At 33.9% G+C, this 11,307-nt stretch overlaps 1 protein-coding gene and 1 long non-coding RNA gene across 3 annotated transcripts in view; one reads left to right on the forward strand and one right to left on the reverse strand.

Annotated features, from left to right (window-relative positions):
* Positions 1-11,307, forward strand: part of LOC144840897 (uncharacterized) — a 53,062-nt gene that overhangs the window by 9,701 nt on the left and 32,054 nt on the right. The gene's annotated exons all lie outside the window — the stretch shown is intronic.
* LOC144840860 (uncharacterized) lies at positions 987-11,257 on the reverse strand. 2 transcript variants are annotated; one of them, XM_078696919.1, is made up of 13 exons: positions 11,232-11,257; positions 10,340-10,533; positions 8,204-10,128; positions 7,663-7,908; positions 6,534-6,674; positions 6,148-6,261; positions 5,419-5,715; positions 5,081-5,131; positions 4,330-4,516; positions 3,681-3,859; positions 3,169-3,348; positions 2,578-2,782; positions 987-2,433 (listed from the first exon to the last, which is right to left on the reverse strand). In XM_078696919.1, exons 2-13 carry the CDS (start codon positions 10,521-10,523, stop codon positions 2,375-2,377), a joined length of 3,768 nt encoding a protein of 1,255 aa, XP_078553045.1. In that variant the 5' UTR covers positions 10,524-10,533; positions 11,232-11,257; the 3' UTR covers positions 987-2,374. The 2 variants fall into 2 exon arrangements, with proteins under 2 accessions (XP_078553045.1, XP_078553044.1); XM_078696918.1 differs by lacking the exon at positions 11,232-11,257 and having other exon boundaries at positions 10,340-10,748.

An 11,307-nucleotide genomic window follows, 5' to 3' on the forward strand; every position in this document is an offset into this window, starting at 1 on the left:
CTTCCCTGGTACCAAATTGGGTCCACTTGAGCACAGTGTATTAAAATACGAAAAGATATTAAAATTCAGTGACTTATTTCTATTTTATATCACTGTGCTCCACTGGCTCCAAATTGTGTCCACTTGAGCACAGTGTTTTAGGAGCATACGAAAAGATATTAACATTCAATGACTTGTTTCTATTTATATCACTGTGCTCCACTGGCTCCAAATAGGATCTACTTGAGCACAGTGTATTAACATACGAAAAGATATTAAAATTAGTGACTTATTTCTGTTTTATATCATCACTGTATGTGCTCCACTGGTGCTAAATTTGGTCCACTGAACCAGAGTCACCGTAGTACTATTTCTATTTCGGAAGTAAATAAAGGCAAATATGGCGCTCCGTAGAAGTAGAGAATGCTCGATCGCCGAAATGACGCTCTGAATATACCTCTATTTTCAACCCAATTTTTACCTGGTTTTATTTTAACACCAAAGAAAAATTCTAAAAGTTCACAAAAAAAAAATTAATTTTCAGTTTATGTAATTTTATGCCATTAATATTATAAAAAGCCCATAAGAAAAATTAGAATACAGCTACTACCACTAGTAGGCTTATATCAGAATTCTAAACATAAAACAATTAAAAGCCCACAAGTAAATTTGTTCAGGTACCCCTATAAAAAAAATAATATGAATTCTAATACATTTTGTGTTTCATATTCAAGAATAACGGGATCATTTTGGGAAAATTACAGACAAGTAAAATCTTTGAAACTGGTGACTTTAAAAAAAAGTCTTTTGCACATCAAAGGGTTTATGAACACCACAGTATGCAAGGTCTTCCCAAAAAGCTACTATAGCGTCCAAAACGTGGAAGGGCATTGGTTGCAAGATATACGACTTCACTAAAAAGGTTGATACCGGATCATGAGTTGTCCATGACTCACGACTGGTGAAACTTAAAGTATGTTTAAAGAAATTCACAAGTAAAAATAATGTTCTATTCTGTATAAATGTTTTTATTAATATTATCAAGGCTTACTCAATATACGTTTTAAAGGGGGAAAAAATGACAAAATGTATCGATAACAATAATTTTTAAGGTATATTATAGTACATATACAGCACCATATCAAAAAGTAAAAAAAAATTCATGCCGTCTTAATTAATATTTTTTTGTTTCTTTTTGTTATCCGCATTTGGAAAAGTCATACTGTAACTGTAAGCAAGCAACGCCCATACAATGGTAGGATTGTGCCAAGTCCAAATATGATATGAGACATACAGTAGACCTTAAGCTCTGTCTACACTATCAAACTTTATGTGACAAAAAAATGTGATGTGCCCATATATGGCCATGATGATGTCATATCAGTATCATATTTGGGTATATCACTAACATATTTGGGTACATCACACTTGTTTTGTCAAACTAGTTTGATAGTGTAGACAGAGCTTAAGTAAAGTAACTCAACATACAATAGCAAAGAGCAGGCCTACATAGTATCTTATTCTTTCATATTAATTTGTTTAAAAAGTTGGACGTGGACGTTTTTTCAAACAAGCAATATACTCTATATTATTGCTATGGATACACATACACATCATTGTATATTATGTAGATTATGATGGTCATTAACCGGCCATATGCACACATTTTAACCATATTTGTAACACAGTCTAGACTTTATTATTTATCTACAACTTTCTGTCATTCTTTGAAATATAATTAACAGAAATAATGACCTTTATGATTGGCCATACTGTATTTGACCCGGACATATGTCACATCATGTCCATATAAGGACATAAGTCACTTCTTGTCCATATAAGGACATAAGTCACTTCTTGTCCATATAAGGACATAAGTCACTTCTTGTCCATATAAGGACATATGTCATATCTTCTCCATATAAGCACATACTGTATGTCACATCTTGTCCATATAAGGACATATGTCACATCTTGTCCATATAAGGACATAAGTCATTTCTTCTCCATATAAGGACATATATCACATGTCTATATAAGGACATGTCACATCTTGACCATATAAGGACATGTCATATCTTGGCCATATAAGGACATGTGTCATATCTTGGCCATATAAGGACATAAGTCACATATTGTCCATATAAGGACATAAGTTATTCTTTGTTTAGCACCATTTACAGTATTCCAACAAGACAGTTTATATAACACAAACTGTTAGGAAAACTAACAAAATATAGAAAGAATATTATTAATTGAATAAAGAAACCCTGCAATGTAGTACACTATATTAAACAAAATACGATGACATTTTACAAGCACTCATCACATTGGTGCAGATGACATTTTACAAGCACTCATCACATTGGTGCAGATGACATTTTACAAGCACTCATCACATTGGCGTAGATCCTGTCGGTGCCTTTCCTGTCTTATCATCCCTTGCATCATATCCTACCAAACAAATCAAAAAATTAAATATAAATTAGGTTTAATAATAAATTTAAATCCAAATGCAAACAAAGAAATCAGCATTTATATTTAACGTAATAATTAATTAATAATTATTATTTTTATACTATGATGAACAGTGACTACCTTTTGCCTTACGCTCCTCCTGAAGCCTCTTCTCAATTTCCTTGACCGCTCGTTCGTCGTCCTCCTTCGGGTCACTCCAAAGGGAGCATGCTTGGCATTTTGCGCATGCGTGACCGGGATTGCGAGGGTGCTGGCAGAAATGATTGTAATCAATGTTTGGCAATCGGCAGATGTAGCACATCTTAGCTCCACACCGGCATGTTATCTTAAATTGTAAGTTCAATAAAAAATTAGGAAAAAAAGGATTTTACACATTAAAAATAGAAAAGTCTGTTTCAAGATACTCTTAAGCTGTCTACACTATCAAACTATTTTGAACAAAAAAATGTGATGTGCCCAAATATATGGTAGTGATATGACATCATCATGTCCATATGTGGGCACATCACATTTTGTTGTCACATAAAATTTGATAGTGTCGACAGAGTTTAAGAGTAGATGCAGCCCTGGCTTGCAGCCCTAACTGAGTAGATACCCCCAGAAACATTTGCTTTCAGCAAAGAAGCTGTGCAGAATGGGAAAAGATATTGAAGTTAGGAACAGATTTAGATGCAACTTCTAGTTGCAGCTTTCACTTCAAGTAATCATTACCTTATTGCACCCATCACTTTTCATATAACCAGTTTTGCATTTAAAACATGTCCTCATTTTGGCGTTTGTCATCCGTTCCTCATATGAGACTCGTAACGATGTTTCATCTTTCTTTTCTATCTCGCTGCAAGGGACACCAATATGTTCTTTCCAATTTTCCTTACAATATCTACAGCTTTCCTAGAATTTAAAGAAAAATAATTACTATCAATATGTTTTACTGCTACTAGTTACTACATGTTAAACTTTGGAAGTTTTTGAGAAGTAGGAAAATTCCAGTATACACCAAGTTCAAGTTGCTCTTCATTGTACAAAGGTTACATTTATCGAAGTGTCAATAAAATACTACTCTACTTATATTTATTGAATTGAGAATTCCACACAACAAAATTGGAAGCCCCAATGCAACTACCCAGCATTGGAGGGACCATTAGGAGTGCTGAACCAAATATCTTTACACCCAGCACTGTATTTATATTTACTGTTTGTTTAATTTGTAAACAAAGCAATACCTTAAGACACTCCGGATTTTGACATTTGAAAACTTTGTCGTCTGTGTCCATGATGGCGGCAAATTCACAAGATGGACATTTAACAAGGTTGTCTAAATCAGCAAGGTTCAGCGACTCCTCCTTTTGGCGTTCCTCATATTTGGCAATTACGTCTTTGGGTAAACATTTATCAAGCTGACCTATAAAGAATAAACAAACAAAATAATAATAATAATAATAGAAACTTTGTACAATGGATTTGTTTTCTTTTTAAAACTTAAAGATGTATTGTCACCCTGAAAAAATAATTCTTAACAATTTTGTTGTTGAATATGCCATTTTATGTCACCTAACAGTTATCCACTTTGACCAACAATTGGATCGAAAAGAAAATGTCTTTACTTAAAAAACTGTAATTTAAAGAACAAATAGTCAAATTGGCTGCCAGCCAATGGGTTTTTGGTTGAATTTAACCATTTATTTTGTCATTAACATGACATTAATTTTGTTTCGGGTTTTTTTTTTCTACGGAAGTGATTAACTTTATTAAAACTACAAAATTTGTATTTTATTTTATTAATCTTTATTTTTTATGTTTTTGGGGGACAATACATCTTTCACATTAATGTACAAAAGCTTTGAATAAAAATAATTAAGTGGGGATATTTACTTTTAGGAAACCTTGATTCGCATCCATCAGACATGCAGGAAAGGTTAAGTTTGCCCGAACCGTACACCGCTTCCTTCGCGTAACTGTTCATGCACATCGTGCAAAATAGATGACCGTCGGAGCACTGCACCATTTGTTCAAAGGCTACTTCACCATAGCAACAACCACACTCAATCAACTGACCCTCCTATATGAAAAAAAAACACAAAAACCTACAATTAATATGATTGTTGCATGTGTTTGCAAATATTTGCTCCATAACTAAAAAATGTATTGTAGATGGAGAAGTATTCTATTATATTTAAGCTCTTAGAGTTTGCTAATTGATGCAAATTAGTTTTTTCTTTTTGTAAATTATTAGAGTTTTTTGATAGATGAAATATTTCCGAAATAAAAGAAATTGAATTATAATCTTTCAAAATTAAAAAATTTCTATTCTTCAATTTAAACTGGATGATACTGATATTTATTTTTTACTGGCAACAACCATCTATTATAATGTACACATAACAAAAAATTAAAGATGCCACGAGCACTATAAGATACATTTAAACAAATTGTTTAACTGGAAATAGTGTTTAACTGGAAATAGTGTTTAACTGGAACACTGTGCGACATTAGTTACAATGGTTCCGCATAGCACAGCTCACATACAGTACCATAAATTGATCTTGTGATATATTATAAAATAGATAGGTCTTCCTATCACTGTGAAGACAACACTGCTTTACATTTATTGACAAAGTTTTACCTGTTCATACTCTTGGCCATTTAGAGTGACTGCAAGCTCTCGATCTGTCGACTAATAAAAACAAAAGAATAATAATTAAAATACATATAAATTGCAATAAATAGGGCTGGACAATATTGTTTTAGATAAGTAGCTAAACTAAATATTGAGATTCCCTCTGCATTAAAATTTAAATAATTATATCTTTATTATAAGAAATAGCGTTTGTACACATGGGGTATCAAAATAACAGGAATAGTACTGGAAAGATTTAAAGTATTTGAAAACAGCCTCTGTATCATTCCTTAATTAAAAACATTTTAAAAACATGCATTTTAGTTACAATTAAAAAAGCAAACCTCAATATCTTTCTGAATTTGCCGGTTATAAAAATCGATTTCCTCCTGCAACTCTGGGATTATATTCGCTGGTGGCCTGTAGTTCTTGCGGCCGCACAACAGTGTTTTGATTGACAGGTTACGCGTCATCTTTCCGGCAATGTTGACCGAGACCACGCCCTTATAGTGCTCCCCTGGTTGTACCATGCACTTGGTGATTTCTTTGTTTTTTTCCAGGATTTCTTGGATTGCTTTCTCAGTTGGAGCATAATGATGGTTATAAATAGACAGGATGTCCCTCAAGAACTGTGTAGATAACTAAAACAAAAAACAGCGAGTTTGCTTGAGATTGATAGTTCTAAAGCTCTGACTATACTATCAAACTAGTTTGACAAAAAAAAAATGTGATGTGCCCAAACAGTAGTGATATGACATCATCATGTCTATATATGGGCACATTTTTTGTCCCATAAAGTTTGATAGTATAGATGAGGCATTAGGTGGGTTTAGCAGAAAAGTAGACCCCAATGGAAATGTTACTTAGCTTTTTAGGCTATCTAGGAAAATCTTCTATAAATGTAAATCTGTACATTTCAGTAGTTTACATTACCATTTGGATATAATTATTTTTTACAATATTTAAATTAAATTCAAATCAGTTTACTTCTATGTTTACATAATGATTCTTCACTTATTTAACAAGATAACCTAACAATAAATGTTATAATATATAATAATAAAATAACTTACCTTAAAATGCTTTGCTTGCATTAGACTAAGTACTTGTTGGCAATAAGTAAGAGATGGACGTAGAGAAAAGTCAACAAAGTAATCAATCTCTCTTTCATCATGCATAGTTGTTTTCTGGAATTGAAAAATTATGTTTGTCAAAGATTAGCTCACATAACCTTATTGGAACAATTAGGATTCTTTTAGAAGATCAGAACTAAATATTCAAATCATACAGTGACATAAGAAAATACCAAATTCCTATAGAAACGCTGTTTGTTTACAATCTGACAATCAAGTTAGGTCAGAACTGGAACACTTGATGTACAAATGTACACATAAAAGTACACATAAAAACACACACAAATACATAAAATATCATACTTTTAAAATTGTATATAACTTACTTTTTCTTTGGTTTGCTTAGGATAAGGGTTTTCTAAGAGGTAGTTTATAATTCTCTGAACTGCCGATGCATTGTCCCCACCCTGAAAGCCAGGCAATTTTTCTCTTAAATACTTAACTTCTATATCTGGTATAAGATTCATCTAGAAAATAAAAGACAAAAGAGCATTAATTTGATGATCTTTGTCTAATGACACTAAAAATATTGACATATAATAATATATGCAGTTAGATCTTACAATGCTACTCTAAAAAGATAATGCTGTGCTTTATGAACCTCATTTTATTTGTGTGCTATTTGTTTTTTCTCGCTGTGCTTTTTAACATATTTTAGATTTTTATTATGATTGTTGTGCTTGCCTTTTTGTGTGCTTTTTATAAGTTTCTATGAATCTTTGTATTACCACAACCAAATGAATTTCCCCCGGTGTTTGGGATAATAAAGTTTTATTGATTTGCCATGTTCACAAGAGTCACATGTCACCAACTCACAAAAAAAAAAAGAACACAAAAGAGACATCGGAGAGAAAATGAAGACAAAAGGAATGTGATGTAGAGTAGCACAGAAAAGATAAAGAAGAAAAGGATGTACGTTTTTAATTTCTTTTTAAATGCAAATGAGGAATACATTGTAAAGGTAGAGAAACAACCCTAACACACATGAATACATTAAAAGAGTGAGGATGCTTACCACTTCTACCATTTGTACATCAATGCTTGGCAGTTCTTCCACACAATTCTAACACACATGAATACGTTAAAAGAGTGAAGATACTTACCACTTCTACCATTTGTACATCAATGCTAGGCAGTTCTTCCACACAATTCTAACACACATGAATACGTTAAAAGAGTGAAGATACTTACCACTTCTACCATTTGTACATCAATGCTAGGCAGTTCTTCCACACAATTCTAACACACATGAATACGTTAAAAGAGTGAAGATACTTACCACTTCTACCATTTGTACATCAATGCTTGGCAGTTCTTCCACACAATTCTAACACACATGAATACATTAAAAGAGTGAAGATACTTACTACTTCTACCATTTGTACATCAATGCTTGGCAGTTCTTCCACACAATTCTAACACACATGAATACGTTAAAAGAGTGAAGATACTTACCACTTCTACCATTTGTACATCAATGCTTGGCAGTTCTTCCACTGCTGCCACTACAGGTACTCCTGTTGTCCCTGACAGTTGGTTATTTGAAATTGGTTCCCGTGCCATTGGTTCCTCTGAAATTGGTTTTTGTGCCATTGGTTCCTCTAAAATTGGTTCCCGTGCCATTGGTTCCTCTGAAATTGGTTTTTGTGCCATTGGTTCCACCATTGATGGTACAAGTTTGTTTGCTTGTTCTAAATTCATCTAATCAGAACATATTTAATAAAATATATTATTAAATATAAAGCATAATTAGGCCCAAAAAAGTTATGTTGCCCAAGCATGTAAATTCAGGGATTATCTTAAATTCAGATGTATATACTGGCACATAATTAATCTCTTTATTTGAGACGACCCCTTAACTGAGTGTACAAGTAAAGATTAGAATACTGCACCCAACTAACGTCTACGAAGAGAACAAAGCAAGATTCCATTTTTATACCTTCAGACGAACTGAATTTTTAGAAAAATAAGAAAAAAAAAAAAAAAAAATACATACCATGTTTTGGAGGTAAAGCAAGTTAGTTTGCAAATTGGAAAGTGGATTGGCAGGAACAATGCCGTAGAGATCTGAAAAACTTGGTGTACTACCGGTTTCTGTTAAATCTATCATATTATTAGTATCAACCTCCTTGATAGACACCATCTGTCCATTAAGACTTGCAACATTTCTTCCACTTAACATCCCATTATTAGTACCGAATTCAGATACATGCTCATCATTGTAACCTCCGACATGATATCCTATAGTTGGGTGATGATAGGTACTAGCAGAATCATCACTAAACCTTACTTTTTGTAGACTTTTATGATTAACTCTGTCAGCAGATTTTGACACAGCACTTGCCACAATAAAACCACGAGAATCTGGTCCAAAAATGTTTCTTGGAGGAGTTTCCAAAACGGCATTTTTATTTCCACTCATGTTAGTTTGACTATGATATGATGGGCTTTTATGTTTAACTCTGTCAGCAGATCTTGAAAAAGCACTTGCACCATTAAAACCAGTAGTAAAATTTGCATTTTTGGGCACAGAATCTGGTCCAAATGTTTTCCTTGGGGGAGTTTCCAAAACGGCATTTTTATCTCCACTCATGTTAGTTTGACTATGATATGATGGGCTTTTATGTTTAACTCTGTCAGCAGATCTTGAAAAAGCACTTGCACCAATGAAACCAGTAGTATAATTTGCATTTTTGGACAGAGAATCTGGTCCAAATGTTTTCCTTGGGGGAGTTTCCAAAACGGCATTTTTATCTCCACTCATGTTAGTTTGACTTTGATATGATGGGCTTTTATGTTTAACTCTGTCAGCAGATCTTGAAAAAGCACTTGCACCAATGAAACCAGTAGTATAATTTGCATTTTTGGACAGAGAATCTGGTCCAAATGTTTTCCTTGGGGGAGTTTCCAAAACGGCATTTTTATCTCCACTCATGTTAGTTTGACTTTGATATGATGGGCTTTTATGTTTAACTCTGTCAGCAGATCTTGAAAAAGCACTTGCACCAATGAAACCAGTAGTATAATTTGCATTTATGGACAGAGAATCTGGTCCAAATGTTTTTCTTGGGGGAGTTTCCAAAATGTTATTTTCATCTCCACTTTTGTCTTGAAACTTTTTTTGTTTAACTGTGTCACCAAATTTGGACACAAAAGACACAGAATCTGCACCAACGAAATCACTAGTAGAATTGTCACTTCTGTACAGAACATCAGGATGTCTGGAGATGGAAGAAGGTGCACCAGAGGTTTTTCTGAATTGACAGCTTGGAAACAAATTTGGTGAAAGACAATATCTTGTGTCTGGAATAAACGAAGGAACTACTTCCGACGACGATGCAGCAGAAAATATATCAGAACGGGCAAATTTAGGAGAATTTACTTCATAACCAACAAGGGGGCGCTTTAATTGATGTCTGTAACTTGTATCATTTTTGTCGCTACAGTCTGAAAAAACACACGATTCAGTTGATTTTTTATTCGAGCTGCCGGTGGTCCCGATAATCATACCATTATCGAAACCATTTGCTTGTATGTTTTCCAAGTTATTGGAAGTATTCAGGAACTGTTCTGGTAAAATGTTATTATTTTTAGAAGTATTTGTCTGTGTTTTGGATAGCTTATCAATCAATATTTCTGACTTCTTAAGTAAACAATCAGTGTTAAGAAGGAAATTGGACAGAAGGTCATTGTTATTTAAAGTTTGTTCTGGTTTGAAGACAGGCATTGGTGTTTTAACAATAGTTTGCTCCGACTTTACACCAAACTTTTGAGACTTCAACAAACTTGATGGTGAATCTTGTGTCATATAAGAATTTGGAAAATGTTTATAACCATCTTCTTTTGGTGATGTTACTATTGTCAGTTCGTCACCATCTTCATTATCATTTATCACAACTGTTTCAGAAACATCAGGAATTTCTGGGGAAAAACCCAATATCATTAAATTGATAAATGATATAATAAAATTACTGCTAGCCTAGCTGATTAATGGGTGTTTCACACCTGTTCCGAGACAGTTCCGGTCTGGCACTTATCGATTGGCACATAGCTGTGTGGAAAAAGACACATTGACGTTCAATTCGCCGGAACAGAATCGTGCAGGAACAGGTGTGAAAGACCCTTTACTTACTCTTTTCCTGAGGGATGGTATCCATAGAAAGTAAGCTTTCCACACACCTCACAACAAGCTGTTCCTGGTCCAATAAATCAACTGAAATGATTGTATCGTTGATTAAAGACTTGAGGATCTTCTTACTGGCATCTGGAAACATACCTTCCAGTGTGTTCAAAGCGCTTAACCTCATAATCTCCATTTTTCTCAATCTAAATGAAGGAAAGTTTGCCAACTGAAGTCGTCATTTCTGAAACCATCAACACATTTAAAAACCACCTGGATTTGTTGTAGAAATGGGGTTAAAAAGGCACACACCGCCTAAACTTACCCATCAAAACTAAACTAAAAACAACGTAATGAAAAAATAAACTTTTTGGAGTATTAATATTAATTAATTAGGAACAGTTCAGTCCAATCCAGCAGGAACGTTTCGACCCAGCAGTCCCCAATAAGGTTTATCGCAAATAGCGTGCGCGGCGCATGATGGGAAGGGTTCCCTTCATGCATTGTGCAATGATGTTCCTCACGAAAATCAAGCAATTTGCGATAAACCTTATTTCCACAACTACAGTACAGTAGGCTAGTTAGCTGCATTGAATTGAGGACAGGTCAACAAATCATATTGATAGCTACCCTTGACCCTCCTCACACACATACCACCATTGTTAGAGTAGCCTCTATGCCTAGAAGGCCACCGTACCTAGGCCTAACACCAACCTGTCCATCATGTTATTGTTAGCTCAGACGGATTCGTTTTGGTTAGCCAATAAAACAACTTAGCTCTTACTTAATGATACATAAGTTAAATAACTTAATACTAATGTACATTTTATTTATTGATTGAAAGAATAAATTACAAAAATTAAAGTGAAAATGGGTAAAAAATACAATATCTTCTAGGCCTAACCATTAAAACTCTTTCCAGGCTCTCTCCTCACAGTCACAGAGCGCGCTCTAAATTCTCAACTCTCAAAACATGTTTT

Source organism: Antedon bifida, chromosome 4, assembly GCF_963402885.1.
Source record: "Antedon bifida chromosome 4, ecAntBifi1.1, whole genome shotgun sequence".
NCBI classification, from domain to species: Eukaryota; Metazoa; Echinodermata; class Crinoidea; order Comatulida; family Antedonidae; genus Antedon; species Antedon bifida.

What these genes read in the sequence shown, in the direction of transcription:
- LOC144840860 (XM_078696919.1), bottom strand. Translation starts at nt 10,523, where the DNA reads ATGGAGATTATGAGGTTAAGCGCTTTGAACACACTGGAAGGTATGTTT. An exon ending in TGCTTTACCTCCAAAACATG is followed by an intron (nt 7,909 to 8,203) that starts GTATGTATTTTT and finishes TGTTCTGATTAG; the next exon opens with ATGAATTTAGAACAAGCAAA. An exon ending in AAAGTGATGGGTGCAATAAG is followed by an intron (nt 2,783 to 3,168) that starts GTAATGATTACT and finishes TTACAATTTAAG; the next exon opens with ATAACATGCCGGTGTGGAGC.